The sequence below is a fragment of the Xenopus tropicalis genome, chromosome 7 (genome assembly GCF_000004195.4).
Source record: "Xenopus tropicalis strain Nigerian chromosome 7, UCB_Xtro_10.0, whole genome shotgun sequence".
NCBI classification, from domain to species: Eukaryota; Metazoa; Chordata; class Amphibia; order Anura; family Pipidae; genus Xenopus; species Xenopus tropicalis.
The window spans coordinates 1,527,639-1,550,619 of NC_030683.2; the positions used below are offsets into that span (position 1 = coordinate 1,527,639).

Below are 22,981 nucleotides of genomic sequence, written 5' to 3' on the forward strand. Positions count from 1 at the left end.
GGGGTCCAAACTCGAGCAGCTTCCCTGGGCACGGCCCTCGCTCAGTACCAACAGGATTGGCGAATACTAACTGGGTTACTCTCCCTCAGTACTTGGGGAATGGAGTTATTGAGCACCTAATGGACCACAGCTCCCAGCATGCTTTAGGGCTAATGTCACACTTGGCTTTTCTGAACCTCCATTACTGAGCATTGGAGTGAAACTCACCTTTCCCCGGGCCCCACTCGGCCTCACTGGTACCTGGGGCAGGTGAGAGGGATTGTGGGAAATAGAGGCCCCCGACTATAAGGCACTTACTGTAACGACACATTTAGTTGACTCTGCATCAGTGATGACTTAGTGCTGAGATGTGTAGTTCAGCCGGCGGCCGGAGGGAATTGGAAGCCCCACTAACATTACATCTGGGGGGGCGCAACCAATAATAATATCAGCATTATTGCCCCCGTTAGTAACGACCCTTCCCAGGACACGTGAGGGGGAATGGGAGACTCAGCACCACGGACAGCAGCCAATTTCCATTTCAGAGACATCTCAGCGAGACATCCGCGTGTGTCTCGGGTCGGATTCCCATAAACACCGCGCTGATCAGTAACTTGTTGTACAAACCCACGGCGCCGGCGGATCAAAGGAACCGTCACGGGCATTTCTAACCCTTTATTAATCCCATTAGGCCTCAATACACAGAGCCGGCCCCGGGGAGGCTGAACGTGCCTCTTGGTGTTTGTGCGGCGGAGTCGCTACAGTAACGGGCGGAATGATTGGGGTACAGGGATAATGGCTGTTACATATGGGGGCCCAAGGGCATCAGCAGAGGGGCAACCCCAGATGGAGGCAACCTTTGTAAATAGCTTTTTCCTTGCATCTACTCAGGCATTTGCCCTAAAATCATCATCCAGATTCTTCCAAATTATACCCCCTGGCCAGGGCAGCTCTGCACTGTACCCCTCATCCCTCTCCTGCCCAAGGGTGGCCAACTCACTGGAATGTTATTTTACAAGGAGTCTGGCAGAACATGTCACCTAAATAGGGCAAGATGGAGACAGTGGGGCAAGATGGAGACAGTGGGGCAAGATGGAGACAGTAGGGCAAGATGGAGACAGTAGGGCAAGATGGAGACAGTAGGGCAAGATGGAGACAGTAGGACAAGATGGAGACAGTAGGGCAAGATGGAGACAGTGGGGCAAGATGGAGACAGTAGGGCAAGATGGAGACAGTAGGGCAAGATGGAGACAGTAGGGCAAGATGGAGACAGTAGGGCAAGATAGAGACAGTAGGGCAAGATAGAGACAGTAGGGCAAGATGGAGACAGTAGGACAAGATGGAGACAGTAGGGCAAGATGGACATAGTAGGATAACATGGAGACAGTAGGGCAAGATGGAGACAGTAGGGCAAGATGGAGACAGTAGGGCAAGATGGAGACAGTAGGGCAAGATGGAGATAGTAGGGCAAGATGGGGACAGTAGGGCAAGATGGAGACAGTAGGGCAAGATGGAGACAGTAGGACAAGATGGAGACAGTACGGCAAGATGGAGGCAGTAGGGCAAGATGGAGATAGTAGGGCAAGATGGAGACAGTAGGGCAAGATGGAGACAGTAGGGCAAGATGGAGATAGTAGGGCAAGATGGAGACAGTAGGGCAAGATGGAGACAGTAGGGCAAGATGGAGACAGTAGGGCAAGATGGAGACAGTAGGGCAAGATGGAGACAGTAGGGCAAGATGGAGACAGTAGGGCAAGATGGAGACAGTAGGGCAAGATGGAGACAGTAGGGCAAGATGGAGACAGTAGGGCAAGATGGAGACAGTAGGGCAAGATGGAGACAGTAGGGCAAGATGGAGACAGTAGGGCAAGATGGAGACAGTAAGGCAAGATAGAGATAGCAGGATGAGATGGAGACAGTAGGGTGTCTCCTTACTGCTGAGATAGAAAGAACATGGGGTGATATGACCTGATCTTGATAATAGTACCGATAGGGCTTCCAGTATTTAAACATACCCTCTGCATGGGCAAAGTTCCTACAAAGGAACTGAGAGTAGATACAGTTGTGAGTAGATGCTACAGTGCAATGGGGATTATACCCTCATAGTAGATCCTACAAAGTAACTGAGAGAAGATACACAGTAGACCCGACCCTAGAAGAAAATGTTGACTTTCCCATACTCAGTAGGATCTTTATTGAAGCAGTGGGACCGTATTTTGGCCGCTATTGCTAGAGTGTAACCTTCCCCCATTATTCTAAGCGCCACATAATGAGAATGAGCTTCTTGTCGTTAGTGAGGGGGGGCCGGACAATTAATATCCTCTCCCCTCGGCGCTTTCCCATCTGTTGGACTTTGCCGGTGATGAATACCGAGGCCGACTCCAGTCTGTAACAGGGAAGGGGCTCGGGATTGTGGGATAATCGGCTGCTGTAACCGCGACTCAGACGCCCCCATGGGAAGCCTCAACCAATGAAGCGGCGAGAGGATCACTGGGAATCCTGGGTCGTTAGAAATAGCCTTGACTTTCCTACACAAACAGCTGTTTCATTATATCCACCCCCTGCGACTGCTCTGAGTACCGAGTGGGAGACCCCTCTCCTGCCCCGAGACCCCTCTCCTGCCCCGAGACCTTCCCATTGGTGGGCGGAATTACAATATTGTGTTTAAGCCATTAGCTGTAAGCGCGGGGCACATTGCCGGGGCACGGGGGGCAACGCTCGGCACATGAGAGACTGGGAGAAACGTGGAGCCAACGACATTGAGAAATGAGTCATTAAGTAATTGCTCCGACCTTCATTAGTAACAGAACGCTCACGTATATACATTCATTCCTATTGTGTCTCTTGTGATCCGGCTGCTCCGAGGAATTATCTGTTCCTTCTACAGAATGAGACACATCAGGGGGTTTAATTCTGTTTGACCGCTTGTTATTAAAACCGGAACGGGGAGTGATGTCTGAGTGATGCGCCCGTTGTGCGGCAGGGGCAGGACTGGCTTATTGTAGGGTAGTTTCCCAGGGCCTCATACATAGTAGGACTCTGCAGGGCAGAAAGAAGACACGGGAAAGCAGGTATAGTGGGTCAGGGTGGTAATAGTAGGGCAAGATGGCATCAGGGCAACATGGAGACTGTAGGAGAAGATGGTAACAGTAGGGCAAGATGGGGACAGTAGGGCAAGATGGGGACAGTAGGGCAAGATAGTGGCAGCAGAGTCACATGTAGGTGTAGGCACAGTGGGGCAAGATGGAAGGCAGGATGGAGGCAGTAGGGCAAGATGGAGACAGTAGGGCAAGATGGAGACAGTAGGGCAAGATGGAGACAGTAGGGCAAGATGGAGACAGTAGGGCAAGATGGAGACAGTAGGGCAAGATTGAGACAGTAGAGCAAGACGGAGACAGTAAGACAAGATGGAGGCAGTAGGGCAAGATGGAGACAGTAGGACAAGATGGGGACACTAGGGCAAGATGGAGACTGTAGGGCAAGAGGGAGACAATAGTGGGGCAAGATGGAAGGCAGGATGGAGGCAGTAGGGCAAGATGGAGACAGTAGGGCAAGATGGAGACAGTAGGGCAAGATTGAGACAGTAGAGCAAGACGGAGACAGTAAGACAAGATGGAGGCAGTAGGGCAAGATGGAGACAGTAGGACAAGATGGGGACACTAGGGCAAGATGGAGACTGTAGGGCAAGAGGGAGACAATAGGGCAAGATGGAGACAGTAGGACAAGATTGAGACAGTAGGGCAAGATGGAGACAGTAGGACAAGATGGAGACAGTAGGGCAAGATGGAGACAGTAGGACAAGGTGGAGACAGTAGGGCAAGATGGAGACAGTAGGGCAAGATTGAGACAGTAGGACAAGGTGGAGACAGTAGGGCAAGATGGAGACAGTAGGGCAAGATTGAGACAGTAGGGCAAGATGGAGACAGTAGGGCAAGATGGAGACAGTAGGGCAAGATGGAGACAGTAGGACAAGATGGAGACTGTAGGGCAAGATGGAGACAGTAGGGCAAGATGGAGACAGTAGGACAAGATGGAGACAGTAGGACAAGATGGAGACAGTAGGACAAGATGGAGACTGTAGGGCAAGATGGAGACAGTAGGACAAGATGGAGACTGTAGGGCAAGATGGAGACAGTAGGGCAAGATGGAGACTGTAGGGCAAGATGGAGACAGTAGGACAAGATGGAGACTGTAGGGCAAGATGGAGACAGTAGGGCAAGATGGAGACAGTAGGGCAACATGGAGACAGTAGGGCAAGATGGAGACAGTAGGACAAGATGGAGACAGTAGGGCAAGATGGAGACAGTAGGGCAAGATGGAGACTGTAGGGCAAGATGGAGACAGTAGGGCAAGATGGAGACAGTAGGGCAAGATGGGGACAGTAGGGCAAGATGGAGACAGTAGGGCAAGATGGAGACAGTAGGGCAAGATGGGGACAGTAGGGCAAGATGGAGACAGTAGGGCAAGATGGAGACAGTAGGGCAAGATGGAGACAGTTGGACAAGATGGGGACAGTAGGGCAAGATGGAGACAGTAGGGCAAGATGGAGACAGTAGGGCAAGATGGAGACAGTAGGGCAAGATTGAGACAGTAGAGCAAGACGGAGACAGTAAGACAAGACGGAGGCAGTAGGACAAGATGGAGACAGTAGGACAAGATTGAGACAGTAGGACAAGATTGAGACAGTAGGACAAGATTGAGACAGTAGGACAAGATTGAGACAGTAGGACAAGATGGAGACAGTAGGACAAGATGGAGACAGTAAGGCAAGATGGAGACAGTAGGACAAGATGGAGACAGTAAGGCAAGATGGAGACAGTAGGACAAGATGGGGACAGTAGGGCAAGATGGGGACAGTAGGACAAGATGGAGACAGTAGGACAAGATGGGGACAGTAGGACAAGATGGAGACAGTAGGACAAGATGGAGTAACACTATATCCTACAGTGCGTGAGTTTTTTAAGACCACTAATAGACAAAGACTTTCCTGCTGTGTTGGGACAGGGGATAAAGATTAATTTAAAATTTCTCTCCATATTCAAAATTCCATATCAGAGACATTCCGTTGTTACAATATTCTACTCCATTAATGGAGACATCAAGAAATGTCTTATTCTCTCCATACTAATGATTCGGTCCTGCTTTTCTCTAGATATATGCTGCAGATAAGTCCATGGTACACGGGGGGAAACAACTACCCCTTTCATCTCCCACCCACCCCTGATGGAAATGGTGGATACACAGAGTAGTGACCGACCAACCTGCACCCACAATAACGTTCAAGTGGTTTAGGGTCCGTCTGTCCCTGCTCTGTGAGGCTTGGGGGGCGCTACACCCCTATTCTCCTACACATTTGGGGGTTACAATGGTTGTAGGAAAAGAGTCCTATGTTTAAATGTTAAGAGTTTGGCCCTGGAGTAGATCATTATTGGTGGAACAACATGGACCTACCCGGGGACTGGAGTCCCATATAAGACATTTGGTTTGACCAATGATGAGGGGACCCCACTCACAGGCAGTACAACTGGGGGGGGTCTGTGTTACACTTTAATCTGCCCCTGATCTTCCCCCCATGTCTCTCTGTCTCTGCTTCGCTGCAAGCTCTTTCTCATGCCGGCGGCTACTAAACCCCCCGATCTAGTGTTGGCATTTGCCCCCCCAGCTGCCCCTCTGTTTAATCAGCTGTTTTCCTTCCTCCCAGGAAGTATTTCCACAGTTGCTGAAGTTCAAAGCACAAACGACAACCCGACCTACGTAAACGTTTGAACGGGAAAGAGACGTCCCATCATCTCCTGGACTGTTCCAATCCATCAAACTGTGGTTTTTAGCTTTAAACCTGCACAAGAGGATGCACCGAGACACGCGGGTTCCACCTTTTATGGGAATCTTCTATTCAGCGCTATGGCTTGTGTCTGTAGATAATCCATTACCCCCCCCAGATATTGCATGTTGCCCTCTTTCACTGGCAAAGGAACCCCCATCATTTGCTCCTCTGGCTTTGGAAAGGGATGAGCCCTAGAGAAGCTGAGGTGCTGGTCTTCTGATTGGTTTAGATGATGTCCCCTGGTCTGTTTTTACTGTGGGTGGGGCAGAACTGTATAGAATTCTTTATTTAATGGGAAACAGTATAAACATCTCCAGAAAGGATCATTGAGACTTGGCTGTCCCTCTGGGAACCTTAGAATATCTAAGAATATCTTTTGGACACTTGTGTTTACAGTCATCAGCCCCCGGCCTTGTGGAACAGAAATTCCGAGGGAATTGAGTTTGATGTAGATCTTTGTAACATTGTGTTTCTCTGCTTTGTGGGACGGGATTTGTGTAGCAGAGATTTCTAACTTGCCCTGAGCAGTAGAAGAACCTTCTGAAGGACCTCCCAGCCCTCACCATGTTCTTATACGAGTTTTTACAATGTAGGGAGGTTGAACACGTTCTGTTTAATCAGATTTCTCTTTGGGTCACTCAGTGGGTGCAGGAACAGCCCCGACGTTCACACTTGAAGCATAAGAAATATCCGCGTAGAATAAGTAAAGAGCGATTGTAGCCCCGCGCGGTGGCTTCCTCTCCTATTATTGCCTTTCAGAGGTTCCCATTGTCACGTTCGCTGTTCCTCTGTCAGCAACTCTATTTCCCAACGTCCCCGGCCATTGTCTGAGAGAGAATAGAAGCCTTTAAATTGGATGATGCACAAAATCAGTTCTTGAACCCTGTCAGTCTGGTGGAGAATGCGGAAAACGCCGGGCACAATAGGATATATTCCGGCTATTGTGCGAGGCCGGCAGTCATTCTGCTTGATGTGATACAAAGAGAATACGGCGTGTGTCAGCACTTCGGAGGTAGAAGTCTCTGTAATACACAGAGAGGGCGATGATAATCCCTTCCGACGCCGAGGCCAAGAGCCTTTGCCCCATTCCGTGCCCTCCTCTTCTTCATCACTTACTGCTTTTATTTGCCAGGTCACAGCCTAGTAAAGAGCTCACTATAGAGCTTCACAAACGCCCTAATCCCTAAGGCTCAGAGACACAATAATCACAGGGTTTGATCATTTACAGCCATTGACCTGCCCAAGGGTCCAACACTGGGTTCCCTACTGATTCCATCTCCGTCCTTTTCTACTCCGTATGTGGTGCTGATCCGGTCCCAGTGGCTCCCCTTTTCCTTCACTCAGTGCCAAACAAAGGCCAGGACTGGTTGTAGGACCCAGAGGAGATTCCCTTGGTCCCCCTGTATGAAGGGCCACATAGGGATGAGGATAAAGGTACAGGGAAGGTGGAACATCTGTAAATACCCCCCATTCCCGTCTATCCCAATGGTAAATTATTTCCATTATTTAATAAAAAAAGAATAAAAATACCCCCCCCCCTTCTATATTTATCAATAAACCATGTGCCAATATGCTAGAACTATCTGTGCAGGTGATTTTTATAGCTAAATATAATATAAACCATAAATTATTCATGTATTTTATTTCCTGTGCATGTTCTGCAGTCGGAACAAAATGACTGCCGAAAAGGGGGGAAAAAAGGAGATTTATCAAAGCTCAAAGTGTTTCTAGGAAGATGGATGGGGGGGGGGGGGGTTGCCGACCAACTGAGGATATTGGTGGAGGATGCAGGAGATAGAGGGGTGGGGCCAGTAGTCTGGAGGAACCTGTTTGTATAGAAGCAATAATGTCAGTTTTTTCTACGCTCTTTGTCAGCTTCACTTTGGGTTGGAATCACTCATTTTGGTTTCTGTCAGGGAGAAGTGGGTTTCACAGGAACAGTTGGACAGAACTTTAGTTGGAGAAGGAAAATGGAACAGAAACTTCTGTCAGTTGGTAATGAATTCCTTTTGTATTTTGTCCAAGTTCTTTATCCTTCCATGGAAATACTGGGTTTTGGGCTACAGGCTGATTGGGCTCAAGAGTATTCTGATGCTTTGCTACAGGTTGGTTGAACCATGTGAAAGTTTTAATGGGCTTGTGGTCTACAAGTTGGTGTACCCTGTGTTTTCTAATGGTCTTGTGACCTTCAGGACTAGCCATGTGAAAGTTCTAATGGTCTTGTGGTCTACAGGTTGGTGTACGCTGTGAATTTCCCAATGGTCTTGTGGCCTCCTACAGGTTGGTCTAACCCTGTGAATGTTCTAAAGGTCTTTTGATCTACAGGTTGGTCTAACCCTGTGAATGTTCTGAAGGTCTTTCGATCTACAGGTTGGTCTAACCCTGTGAATGTTCTGAAGGTCTTTTGATCTACAGGTTGGTCTAACCCTGTAAATGCTCTAAAGGTCTTTTGATCTACAGGTTGGTCTAACCCTGTGAATGTTCTGAAGGTCTTTTGATCTACAGGTTGGTCTAACCCTGTAAATGCTCTAAAGGTCTTTTGATCTACAGGTTGGTCTAACCCTGTGAATGTTCTGAAGGTCTTTCGATCTACAGGTTGGTCTAACCCTGTGAATGTTCTGAAGGTCTTTCGATCTACAGGTTGGTCTAACCCTGTGAATGTTCTGAAGGTCTTTTGATCTACAGGTTGGTCTAACTCTGTGAATGTTCTGAAGGTCTTTTGATCTACAGGTTGGTCTAACTCTGTGAATGTTCTGAAGGTCTTTTGATCTACAGGTTGGTCTAACCCTGTGAATGTTCTGAAGGTCTTTCGATCTACAGGTTGGTCTAACCCTGTGAATGTTCTGAAGGTCTTTTGATCTACAGGTTGGTCTAACTCTGTGGATGTTCTGAAGGTCTTTTGATCTACAGGTTGGTCTAACCCTGTGAATGTTCTTAAGGTCTTTTGATCTACAGGTTGGTCTAACTCTGTGAATGTTCTGAAGGTCTTTTGATCAACAGGTTGGTCTAATCCTGTGAAAGTTCTAATGGTCTTTTGACCTACAAGTTGGGCTAACCCTGTGGAAATTGTAAGGTTATCGTAGCCTACCGACTGGTCTAACCCTGTGAATGTTGTAACGGTTTTGTGACCCATTGGTTGGTTTAACACACTGAAGGTTCTGCAGATGGTTGGACAATACAAAGTTGCAGAAACAAAAATAGCTATTACAACAGAGCCTACAGGGAAAGTCTCAATAAAAAGCTTTTATTCAGAGAGAGACAGAGATGGGGAACGTTCAAGTCACCCCAACACTTGTAGATGTGGAGTAAGGAATCTTAATACAATATAGTGGTTGTGTCGAGCCTGGGAGTCCTGCCCAAACACAGCGGGAGATAAGTATATTTTCTTTATTAAGGCCGGTCCTCTCGGTTTATGGTTTATACCCCAGGGTAACAGGCAGGCAGCCTCGTACCTGAGCTTTGATAAACCTACCCCTGAATTTCCCATTAGTGGGGGGGTATGTAGCTCCAGAGCTGAATCCAACCCCCACTGACGGGCAAATCTACTGAGCCAGAGAGGCAGCATTTTCTTTCATTGTGTAACATGTTCCTGATTCATCTCTTGCCACAAATTTGTAGAAAAGACATTCTTGAATAAAATATATTGGTATTTACTTCTGTGTCTGATTACTGTTTGTGTGGAGTTTGTACAATGGAAAACTTACAAAGATGAGAACTGTTTACTTCTCTTTACATTCTCTCTACTGCCCTACTTGTTACCCTCTCACTCAACTGTCACTTTCTTGCCCTACTGTCTCCATCTTGCCCTACTGTCTCCATCTTGCCCTACTGTCTCCATCTTGTCCTACTGTCTCCATCTTGTCCTACTGTCTCCATCTTGTCCTACTGTCTCCATCTTGCCCTACTGTTCTCATCTTGCCCTACTGTCCCCATCTTGCCCTACTGTCTCCATCTTGTCCTACTGTCTCCATCTTGTCCTACTGTCTCCATTCTTGCCCTACTGTCTCCATCTTGCCCTACTGTCTCCCATCTTGTCCTACTGTCTCCATCTTGCCCTACTGTCTCCATCTTGCCCTACTGTCCCCATCTTGCCTACTGTCTCCATCTTGTCCTACTGTCTCCATCTTGCCCTACTGTCCCCATCTGCCCTACTGTCTCCCATCTTGCCCTACTGTCTCCATCTTGCCCCTACTGTCTCCATCTTGCCCTACTGTCTCCATCTTGCCCTACTGTCCCCATCTTGCCCTACTGTCTCCATCTTGTCCTACTGTCTCCATCTTGCCCTACTCTCTCCATCTTGCCTACTGTCTCCATCTTGCCCTACTGTCTCCATCTTGCCCTACTGTCTCCATCTTGCCCTACTGTCCCCCATCTTTGCCCTACTGTCTCCATCTTGTCCTACTGTCTCCATCTTGCCCTACTGTCTCCATCTTGTCCTACTGTCTCCATCTTGTCCCTACTGTCCCCCATCTTGCCCTACTGTCTCCATCTTGCCCTACTGTCTCCATCTTGCCCTACTGTCCCATCTTGCCCTACTGTCTCCATCTTGCCCTACTGTCCCCATCTTGATAGATAGATGATAAGTATATAGATGATATATTAAATAGATAAATTGATAAATGAAGATAGATAGATAGATAGTTAGATAGATAGATAATAGGCAGATAGATGATAGATAGAAAAATAGATATAGATGATATATTAGATAGATGGATAGATAAACAGACTGATAGAGAATAGACAAATAGACAGAATTTATTAATAATAATAAATAAAATGCAGAGTATTTGGGGAAATGATTTATTTTATTAAGGAAATGTCACTTTAGTGATTGTTGTGGGATTTGGAGACATCCCGCTTTGTGCCCCTGTGGGAGGGGAGTGAGACAGGGAAGAGAGAGGGAAGAGACAGCTGCTTTGTGCCCAGAGAGATGTCACTGATGGGTTCTACTCCCCAATCATCGGCAGTCGGTGTGAGAGACACGAGTGCAATTTGTCCCAGTGTTCGGGTGACACGGATACATTTCCATCAAGCGGAGCCGTTACCCCCCCGGCCGCCGGGGCTCAGCAGAGAGGAGCTGTCACTCTCCCCCCTTGTTTTGACAGTATAATTTGAATTTCAGTGTCAGTCTGGCAGCCTCAGCGAGAGTGCGGGGGGGGGGGGGGTCCCTTTGGAATTCTATTAAACATCAGACAGAGCCCTGAGACTCCCTCGTTACTGAACTGAGACCCCCGAGTGCAACACCCACCGCCCAGCGGGGCCAATCCGCCCATTAGGGCCACACGATAAACATATTTAGCAGCTTCATTCCTGCTCAGTGAGTGTCCCTCTCAGTATTGGCCAACTGGCCAACATCCCCGTGAAATCTGTTGTAAGGGGCCCAGTCGCGAAAGTTACTCAAATTGCGTATAAACTAGATAGGCAGATAGATAGAAAGAAAGAAAGAAAGAAAGAAGATAGATTGACTGATATAGAAAGATAGATAGATAGATGATAGATAGATAGATAGATGATTGATAGATAGATAGATAGATAGATAGATAGATAGATAGATAGATAGATAGATAGATTGATAGATAGATAGATAGATAGATAGATAGATGGATAGATAGATGATAGATAGATAGATAGATAGACTAATAAATAGATGATAGATAGATAGATTGACTAATAAATAGATGATAGAAAGAAAGATTGACAGATAGATAGATGATAGATAGATAGATAGATGATAGATAGATAGATAGATAGATAGATTGACTAATAAATAGATGATAGAAAGAAAGATTGACAGATAGATAGATGATAGATAGATAGATAGATGATAGATAGATAGATAGATAGACTAATAAATAGATGATAGATAGATAGATTGACTAATAAATAGATGATAGATAGAGAGATAGAAAGAAGATAGATTGACTGATAGATAGATAGATAGATAGATGGATAGATGAAAGAAAGATAGATAGATAGATAGATAGATAGATAGATTGACTAATAAATAGATGATAGATAGAAAGAAAGAAGATAGATTGACTGATAGATGAAAAAAAGAAAAATAGATAGATAGATTGACTAATAAATAGATGATAGAAAGAAAGAAGATAGATTGATAGATAGATAGATAGATAGATAGAAAGAAAGAAAGAAAGAAAGAAAGAAAGAGAAAGAAAGAAAGATAGATAGATAGATGATAGATAGATAGATAGATTGACTAATAAATAGATGATAGATAGATAGATAGAAAGAAAGATAGATAAATCGATAGATAGATTGACTAATAAATAGATGATAGAAAGAAAGAAAGAAGATAGATTGACTGATAGATAGATAGATAGATAGATAGATAGATAGCTTGACTAATAAATAGATGATAGATAGATAGATAGATAGATAGACTAATAAATAGATTATGATAGATAGATAGATAGATAGATAGATAGATAGATAGATAGATAGATAGATGATAGATAGATAGATAGATAGATAGATAGATAGAAAGAAAGAAAGAAAGAAAGAAAGCAAGAAAGAAAGAAAGAAAGAAAGAAAGATAGATAGAAAGATAGATAGAAAGAAAGATTGACTGATAGATAATAGATAGATAGATAGATAGATAGATGATAGATAGATAGATAGATAGATAGATAGATAATAGATACTGTAGATAGATAGATAGAAAGAAAGAAAGAAAGAAAGATAGATAGAAAGATAGATAGAAAGAAAGATTGACTGATAGATAATAGATAGATAGATAGATAGATAGATAATAGATACTGTAGATAGATAGATAGATAATAGATGATAGATAGATGCGCAGAGCAGGGGCAGGTAGGTGGGAAGGGGTTAAACTTAGGACAAACCCCACTGACCCCCCACTAAACTGACTGACTAATTAGCACATTAATCAATGGAACTCGTTATATGAACTGATTATTATAGCGGAACATCAGTTTATATGTTCATGGGGGGGGGGCATAGAAATAACCCCTGTGGGCCCCAAAGTTTCCGTCACTAGGAATGAATCCCCTGCAGTTTCCCCTCTTACCAGCAGGGGTCGCTCCTGCTCAATGTTCTGATGATCCAGCTGCACAGAGTTGGGCCGGAGGCGAGGCAGGAAGGTTGGGGGCCCCTATCTATAGTATAGGGATTGTATAACTGGTACCCCCCCAGCTTTGCCCTGTAACCCCCCCCCCCCAAGGGCTGCTCTGCTGATAGGGACTGAGGGCAAAAGCCCCTTCTGTTCTACACTAAAGTCTGACTACAGATCCCTATAGGTGACAGTGTGGGGGCTGATTTGGGGATCTCCGCCAGATACAATGTAACTCTCCATGTCTGGGGTTAAAGGAACAGTAACACCAAAAACACAGAGTAATAACAGTATAACATAGTGTTACCCTGCACTGGGGCTGTATTATATGGGGGCATGGGGGGGGTGCTGTGCCCAAGTGCCCGCTGGCACAGAGTCATTCACAGGTATTTCTAGGTGCAGGGGGGGTAGCCTGAGAGATGATGATGATGGGGGGGTCAGTCACTAGGGAACATAGAGATATTTGCCCCAAGGCCCACAGATTGCGACTTCGAGCCCATTTGCCGCGATTTCCCGCTCGGCTCAGCAGTTCTCATTCGGCTGCAGTTTTTCTCGTTATTAAGCGGCAGGTATTTTAATTAACATTGGGAATGTCTGCGGGTTAATACTGGATCCCGGCCAAAGAGAATTCTGTCAGTAATTAAATTCCAGTGACTGCCCCCCCCCCCCCAAACGAACAGATCTGATTCGTCAAACCCCTCGCAGCCAAATTGCCACTTAACTCATCTCCGACTGAATATTTTATTCCTGATTGTAAAAGATTCTTTATCCTCAAGGGCTTGAAAAATTGTCTCGGCCGTCGGAAGTTTTACTCGCCCATAAATGCCAGGGGCTGCTCTGTGCCCGCTGTGCCAGGGGCGGCTGGAATGTACCTCTGTGCCCGCTGTGCCGGGGGCGGCTGGAATGTACCTCTGTGCCCGCTGTGCCAGGGGTGGCTAGAATGTACCTCTGTGCCCACTGTGCTAGGGGTGGCTAGAATGTACCTCTGTGCCCACTGTGCTAGGGGTGGCTAGAATGTACCTCTGTGCCCACTGTGCTAGGGGCAGCTGGAATGTACCTCTGTGCCCGCTGTGCCAGGGGTGGCTAGAATGTACCTCTGTGCCCGCTGTGCCAGGGGTGGCTAGAATGTACCTCTGTGCCCACTGTGCTAGGGGCAGCTGGAATTTACCTCTGTGCCCGCTGTGCCAGGGGCAGCTGGAATGTACCTCTGTGCCCACTGTGCCAGGGGTGGCTAGAATATACCTCTGTGCCCGCTGTGCCAGGGGCAGCAAGAATTTACCTCTGTGCCCGCTGTGCCAGGGGTGGCTAGAATTTACCTCTGTGCCCGCTGTGCCAGGGGGGCTGGAATGTACCTCTGTGCCCGCTGTGCCAGGGGTGGCTAGAATTTACCTCTGTGCCCGCTGTGCCAGGGGCAGCTAGAATTTACCTCTGTGCCCGCTGTGCCCCCCACATGTACCTCTATACCCCTGTGCCCCCCACATGTACCTCTATACCCCTGTGCCCCCCACATGTACCTCTATACCCTTCTCTGTACCCAGCCTCTGTACCCACGTCCCTATACCAATACATACCCTCTATACCCGCTTCTCCTGACCTGCCCATCATTACTCACTGGGTACCAGTTTGTCTGTCCCATGCCAGGCACGTGTGCCCGTACCTATTCCCCAGGCGGGGGCACCTTCAACAGAGTAGCCATTTAACCTTAGAAACCCCTGTTCCTGCACAGCCGAGACTCCCCCCTCTGGACCTAGAAATACCTGAGCTGTGAATGACTCTGTGCCAGGGGGCACTTGGGCACAGCCCCCCCCATGCCCCTGTATAATACGGTAGGAGAATAACTGCACCGCGGAGATGCGACTGCCCAACAAATTCTTTCTCCTTCAGTATATAATGAGGGTTATGTTCCAGTGAGGAGCGTGCCCGCCTGGGAATGGGCAAAGTACCCTCTGATTGTATTGAGAGAAGTATTGGCTGAACTACATCTCTCAGCGCTACAGATTGCAATCAAAGCTTTTTATTTGGTTACTGGCACATTCCCATCTGTTCATGTAGGTAATAACCAGACAAGCAGTGTTAGTGTTGTATGGGGGGGGGGGGCTCAGCTGGGGGGGCCTGGGGGGGGGCTGGGGGGGCTCAGCTGGGGGGGGCTGGGGGGGGCTCAGCTGGGGGGGGCTCAGCTGGGGGGGGGCTCAGCTGGGGGGGCCTGGGGGGGGGGAGCCATGGTGAACAGAATACAAAATACAACAACTTAATCGGCCAATGAACTGCTTTGATACATTGACAAATAAGCACATTCTCATACCCACAAACACAGTCCTTGGGCCCCTCTCATTTAGGATTTTAGTTCCCCTTTAATTCCTTTATAACAAGCCAATCCCTGCGCGGCGGCCACGGGGGGGGGGGGGGGAGGATGCGGATACGGATAAGGTCACAGTGATGTTCCCACACCTGAAATAAAAAGGGGAATGTTGTGCATTTGTGCAATGGGGGGGTCACTAGGGGCCCATAATAACACAGTGGCAGTTAAATAGGAAACATAAGCTAAAAATCATTAATAATGTCGTTGTCAAGATCATTAGGAACAGCGGCAGCGGCGACGTTGGGCAAAATCATTTAATTCTACATAAACGTCCCCTTAGGCCAACGCCATCCTCTGCCAACAACAATTCTGCTGCAGCAGATCTGTAGGGCTTACTTACCCTTTACTGGTAATGTACTTCCTTCATCAACTGGGGCCCCTCTGTATCTGTACTGGGGCCCCTCTGTATCTGTACTGGGGCCCCTCTGTATCTGTACTGGGGCCCCTCTGTATCTGTACAGGGGCCCAATCTTACTGTCTCCATCTTGCCCTACTGTCCTCATCTTGCCCTACTGTCCCCATCTTGCCCTACTGTCCCCATCTTGCCCTACTGTCTCCATCTTGCCCTACTGTCCCCATCTTGTCCTACTGTCCCCATCTTGTCCTACTGTCTCCATCTTGTCCTTCTGTTTTCATCTTGTCCTTCTGTCTTCATATTGCCCTACTGTCTCCATCTTGTCCTACTGTCCCCATCTTGCCCTACTGTCTCCATCTTGTCCTACTGTCTCCATCTTGCCCTACTGTCTCCATCTTGCCCTACTGTCTCCATCTTGCCCTACTGTCACCATCTTGTCCTTCTGTCTCCATCTTGTCCTACTGTCTCCATCTTGCCCTACTGTCTCCATCTTGCCCTACTGTCCCCATCTTGCCCTACTGTCCCCATCTTGCCCTACTGTCTCCATCTTGCCCTACTGTCACCATCTTGTCCTTCTGTTTTCATCTTGTCCTACTTTCTCCATCTTGCCCTACGGCCTCAATCTTGACCTACTGTCTCCATCTTGTCCTACTGTCCCCATCTTGCCCTACTGTCTCCATCTTGCCCTACTGTCTCCATCTTGCCCTACTGTCTCCATCTTGCCCTACTGTCTCCATCTTGTCCTACTGTCCTCATCTTGCCCTACTGTCTCCATCTTGCCCTACTGTCCCCATCTTGCCCTACTGTCCCCATCTTGCCCTACTGTCTCCATCTGTCCTACTGTCCCATCTTGTCCTACTGTCCCCCATCTTCCCCTACTGTCCCCATCTTGCCCTACTGTCTCCCATCTTGCCCTACTGTCTCCATCTTGTCCTACTGTCCCCATCTTGCCCTACTGTCCCCATCTTGCTCTACTGTCTCCATCTTGCCCTACTGTCTCCATCTTGCCCTACTGTCTCCATCTTGCCCTACTGTCCCCCATCTTGTCCTACTGTCTCCATCTTACCCTACTGTCTCCATCTTGTCCTACTGTCTCCATCTTGTCCTACTGTCCCCATCTTGCCCTACTGTCTCCATCTTGCCCTACTGTCTCCATCTTGTCCTACTGTCCCCATCTTGCCCTACTGTCTCCATCTTGCCCTACTGTCTCCATCTTGCCCTACTGTCCCCATCTTGTCCTACTGTCTCCATCTTACCCTACTGTCTCCATCTTGTCCTACTGTCTCCATCTTGTCCTACTGTCCCCATCTTGCCCTACTGTCTACATCTTGCCCTACTTTCTCCATTTTGCCCTACTGTCTCCATCTTGCCCTACTGTCTCCATCTTGCCATACTGTCTCCATCCTGTCCTACTGTCCCCATCTTGCCCTACTGTCTCCATCTTGCCCTACTGTCTACATCTTGCCCTACTTTCTCCATCTTGCCCTACTGTTTCCATCTTGTCCTACTGTCTCCATCTTGCCCTACTGTCTCCATCTTGCCCTACTGTCGCCATCTTGTCCTACTGTCTCCATCTTGTCCTACTGTCTCCATCTTGTCCTACTGTCCCCATCTTGCCCTACTGTCTCCATCTTGCCCTACTGTCGCCATCTTGCCCTACAGTCTCCATCTTGACCTACTGTCTCCATCTTGTCCTACTGTCCCCATCTTGCCTACTGTCTCCATCTTGCCCTACTGTCTCCATCTTGTCTTACTGTCCCCATCTTGCCCTACTGTCTCCATCTTCCCCTACTGTCTCCATCTTGCCCTACTGTCTCCATCTTCTCCTACTGTCCCCATCTTGCCCTACTGTCTCCATCTTGCCCTACTGTCCCCATCTTGCCCTACTGTCCCCATCTTGCCCTACTGTCCCCATGTTGCCCTACTGTCTCCATCTTGCCCTACTGTCTCCATCTTGTCCTACTGTCTCCATCTTGTCCTACTGTCCCCATCTTGCCCTACTGTCTCCATCTTGCCCTACTGTCTCCATCTTGCCCTACTGTCTCCATCTTGTCCTACGGTCCCCATCTTGCCCTACTGTCTCCATCTTGCCCTACTGTCTCCATCTTGTCCTACTGTCTCCATCTTGTCCTACTGTCCCCATCTTGCCCTACTGTCTCCATCTTGCCCTACTGTCTCCATCTTGCCCTACTGTCCCCATCTTGTCCTACTGTCCCCATCTTGCCCTACTGTCTCCATCTTGCCCTACTGTCTCCATCTTGTCCCTACTGTCCTCATCTTGCCCTACTGTCTCCATCTTGCCCTACTGTCTCCATCTTGCCCTACTGTCTCCATCTTGCCCTACTGTCTCCATCTTGTCCTACTGTCCCCATCTTGCCCTACTGTCCCCATCTTGCCCTACTGTCTCCATCTTGCCCTACTGTCTCCATCTTGCCCTACTGTCTCCATCTTGCCCTACTGTCCCCATCTTGCCCTACTGTCCCCATCTTGCTCTACTGTCTCCATCTTGCCCTACTGTCTCCATCTTGCCCTACTGTTTCCATCTTGCCCTACTGTCTCCATCTTGTCCTACTGTCCCCATCTTGCCCTACTGTCTCCATCTTGCCCTACTGTCTCCATCTTGCCCTACTGTCTCCATCTTGCCCTACTGTCTCCATCTTGCCCTACTGTCCCCATCTTTTCCTACTGTCTCCATCTTTCCCTACTGTCTCCATCTTGTCCTACTGTCTCCATCTTGTCCTACTGTCTCCATCTTTCCCTACTGTCTCCATCTTGTCCTACTGTCTCCATCTTGTCCTACTGTCCCCATCTTGCCCTACTGTCTCCATCTTGCCCTACTGTCTACATCTTGCCCTACTTTCTCCATCTTGCCCTACTGTCTCCATCTTGCCCTACTGTCTCCATCTTGTCCTACATTCGCCATCTTGCCCTACTGTCTCCATCTTGCCCTACCGTCGCCATCTTGTCCTACCGTCTCCATCTTGCCCTACCGTCGCCATCTTGCCCTACTGTCTCCATCTTGCCCTACAGGGGTACCAGGGAATACACTCCCCCGTGCAAAGGAATAATATGTTCTTATCAGATTTTGTACTTAATGTCCCAGATTTGCCCATGAAAGTAACATATCCCAGCTCTCTGGTACTGAAGGGGTTACACATTTCCCATATAGAGAGGTGGAGGTGCCATGGAAACCATTATAGGCAAAAATTTCCATAGAGATTTAAATAGCAGTGACATCAGCCGTATCCCCGGTGCCCATTTAACCATTAAAGGAACATTAACAATTAACCTCAATGAGTCTCTGTAAGGCAAACACAGGTCATTAAAGTCTTTAATGAGAACCAAACGGCCGGTTCCAATATTCTCTACATTCCCTGAGAACTGGATAAGCCAATGGGCTTGTGATACAATCAGTGCCACGCCCACAACAAGTTGCCCCACCCATCACTATGGGGCACCTCACATCCCGGGCAGCTTCAGTAACACAAAGTCTTACTGGGGGCAGAGAGAAGAGGAATTAGCCTATTGCCCCCACTGTTGCACCCTAGGCACCTGCCCCTTCTGTCTGCCCCTAGTTCTACCCCTGGATCCAAGTACAGGGCAGGGCAAGATGGAGACAGTAGGACAAGATGGTGACAGTAGGGCAAGATGGAGACAGTAGGGCAAGATGGGGACAGTAGGGCAAGATGGAGACAGTAGGGCAAGATGGAGACAGTAGGGCAAGATGGGGACAGTAGGGCAAGATTGAGACAGTAGGGCAAGATGGAGACAGTAGGGCAAGATGGAGACAGTAGGGCAAGATGGAGACAGTAGGGCAAGATGGAGACAGTAGGGCAAGATGGAGACAGTAGGGCAAAATGGAGAAAGTAGGGCAATATGGAGACAGTAGGGCAAGATGGGGACAGTAGGGCAAGATGGAGACAGTAGGGCAAGATGGAGACAATAGGACAAGATGGAGACAGTAGGGCTAGATGGAGACAGTAGGGCAAAATGGAGAAAGTAGGGCAATATGGAGACAGTAGGGCAAGATGGGGGCAGTAGGGCAAGATGGGGACAGTAGGGCAAGATGGAGACAGTAGGGCAAGATGGAGACAGTAGGGCTAGATGGAGACAGTAGGCTAAAATGGAGAAAGTAGGGCAATATGGAGACAGTAGGGCAAGATGGGGACAGTAGGGCAAGATGGGGACAGTAGGACAAGATGGAGACAGTAGGGCAAGATGGAGACAGTAGGACAAGATGGAGACAGTAGGACAAGATGGGGACAGTAGGGCAAGATGGAGACAGTAGGACAAGATGGAGACAGTAGGACAAGATGGAGACAGTAGGGCAAGATGGAGACAGTAGGGCAAGATGGAGACAGTAGGACAAGATGGAGACAGTAGGACAAGATGGAGACAGTAGGGCAAGATGGAGACAGTAGGACAAGATGGAGACAGTAGGACAAGATGGAGACAGTAGGACAAGATGGAGACAGTAGGGCAAGATGGAGACAGTAGGGCAAGATGGAGACAGTAGGGCAAGATGGAGACAGTAGGGCAAGATGGAGACAGTAGGACAAGATGGAGACAGTAGGGCAAGATGGAGACAGTAGGGCAAGATGGAGACAGTAGGGCAAGATGGAGACAGTAGGACAAGATGGAGACAGTAGGGCAAGATGGAGACAGTAGGGCAAGATGGAGACAGTAGGACAAGATGGAGACAGTAGGACAAGATGGAGACAGTAGGGCAAGATGGAGACAGTAGGACAAGATGGAGACAGTAGGGCAAGATGGAGACAGTAGGGCAAGATGGAGACAGTAGGGCAAGATGGAGACAGTAGGGCAAGATGGAGACAGTAGGGCAAGATGGAGACAGTAGGGCAAGATGGAGACAGTAGGGCAAGATGGAGACAGTAGGACAAGATGGAGACAGTAGGGCAAGATGGAGACAGTAGGGCAAGATGGGGACAGTAGTTATTCCTAGTAACAGTAACAATAAAACTGGAGCCTCACAGAGCAATAGGGTTTGGCTGCCGGGGTCACTGACCCCCATTTGAAAGCTGAAAAAATGTAGAAGTAGAAGGCAAATAGTTTTGAATGATAAAAAATAAATGATAAAGACCAATTGCAAAGTTGCCAGAGTAGGACATTCATAAAAGTTAATGTAAAGGTGAACTTCCCCTTTAATTCCTTTGCTTCCTGATTGTCTCTCCGAGGATCAATCCAAACAGCGGCTCGGGTTTAGCCATGGTGTTGCGCTGAAGTGGCGGCACAGTCACAGCGCCATACGGAGAATAGGGCCCGGCGCACAAGAGCTTACAGTCAATGCTCGCACCATGATCCTGCGCCCCCAGCTCCAGGGAGGAACCAAACGCAAGTGAAATGCGGCCGAGCCCCCTGAGCCCCTGTATGAAGCCTTCGCCAAGCTTTATGGCAGCGCCGCCTTCACCCTCAGCCAATGAGACGCGAGTCATTCGCAGGGAATCCCGGCGCCCACTATTACTCGCCGTTATTACTCTGCCCTCACCCACTTCATTAACACTGAGTGTGAACTCTGCGGCTCCTTCTCCTAATTAATCCGACAGAAATAAAGTGCCTTGTGGCTCCGACGGCTCCGCCAGATCAGTCCCTTATTTACTGGCCAAAATATTAACTGTCATTCCCGGTAACGTCCCCGGCAACTGCTGGCCCCCCCAACTACTGCTGGGGCAACCCCGGGATAAGGGTCCCCTGCCCCCCAACATCTAACTTCAACCCACAGGGGGTAATATAAAGTTGCCCCTCCCCTTGCTGCTATAACTGCCCCTGCCCTTCTGGGAAGGTTCCCACTAGATGGTGGAACAGGGTTGCTGGGAGTTGCTCCCATTCAGCCACAAGGGCATTAGTGAGGTTGGGCAGTGATGTTGGGGGTCAGGCTCACAGTCGGGGTTCCATCCCACAGGGGGTCAGTTGGGCCCCCCTCCCCTTGCTGCTATAACTGCCCCTGCCCTTCTGGGAAGGTTCCCACTAGATGGTGGAACAGTGTTGCTGGGAGTTGCTCCCATTCAGCCACAAGGGCATTAGTGAGGTTGGGCAGTGATGTTGGGGGTCAGGCTCACAGTCGGGGTTCCATCCCACAGGGGGTCAGTTGAGTTGCCCCTCCCCTTGCTGCTATAACTGCCCCTACCCTTCTGGGAAGGTTCCCACTAGATGTTGGAGTTGCTGGGAGTTGCTCCCATTCAGCCACAAGGGCATTAGTGAGGTTGGGCAGTGATGTTGGGGATCAGGCTCACAGTCGGGGTTCCATCCCACAGGGGGTCAGTTGGGTTGCCCCTCCCCTTGCTGCTATAACTGCCCCTGCCCCTCTGGGAAGGTTCCCACTAGATGGTGGAACAGTGTTGCTGGGAGTTGCTCCCATTCAGCCACAAGGGCATTAGTGAGGTTGGGCAGTGATGTTGGGGGTCAGGCTCACAGTCGGGGTTCCATCCCACAGGGGGTCAGTTGAGTTGCCCCTCCCCTTGCTGCTATAACTGCCCCTGCCCCTCTGGGAAGGTTCCCACTAGATGGTGGAACAGTGTTGCTGGGAGTTGCTGCCAGAGTCTGAGTAACAGAATATTCTTTAGAACTTTCTGGCAGAAATAAAAGGAAAGTTGGAGGGAACTCGGCTCATTTCGTTACATAACGCGGAACCTGACAGAATAATTACAAAGGTGCCCAATTAGCTGCGCAATTAAAATATCATTTCGGAATCAGTCAGTGAGACGCCGAGCAGGAGACAAATGCTGCAAAGTGATGGGGGGGGGGGGGGAGTTGCCGGCACTCGAGGGGTTACTCTCCTAATGAGGCAAAACACAGAGGCCCTAATGGAACTTTATTCGCTTCCAATGAAAAACATGCGCCGCGGCGCTGACATTTCGTGGCATTTAATGAACGAGGATAATGGAAATCAAATTAAAAGGCTGAGTCCTTGGGGGGCGGCTTTGTACCCGGTACCGGGGCCCGAACTCTGTAGCGCTGGTTCCGATCCAGCAAAACCCTCAGACTAACGAGCGATTAAACCGCAGGCGAGAGAAATAGATCCGTTAGTGGAACTGCAGGAAAATACCCCCCCCCGATCCACTATTGGGCCCCAAAATCCCCCGTCCCACGGTGCTTGCTGGGTAATTAGGCCCATTTATCATTAGCGCCATTTGCACGTTGGGGAAGGATTAATGGAAGGAATTAAGGTTTGTCTGTGGAGCGACAGAAACAGGGGGGGCTATTAGCCATTAAGGCTTTTTATGGACTAAGGTGACCCCCCCATTAAGGTATTATAAAGTCACCGGCTGTTTGTACCCCGAGAAGAATCAGTCTGTCCAACTAAGGGTGTGGGTCGTAAGGCAAATACCAGCTGCAGTAAAGCAAAACCCCGCGGCT

The 22,981-nt window shown here is 48.6% G+C and overlaps 1 protein-coding gene across 1 annotated transcript in view; it reads left to right on the top strand.

Moving 5' to 3' along the window:
- Nucleotides 1–9,456, top strand: part of sorcs1 (sortilin related VPS10 domain containing receptor 1) — a 197,556-nt gene extending 188,100 nt beyond the window's left edge. Inside the window, 1 exon segment of the mRNA XM_031905713.1 lies at nucleotides 5,681–9,456. Within this exon segment, the coding sequence (XP_031761573.1) occupies nucleotides 5,681–5,745 (65 nt within the window). The 3' untranslated portion in view covers nucleotides 5,746–9,456.
- The last annotated feature ends 13,525 nt before the right edge of the window (nucleotides 9,457–22,981 follow it).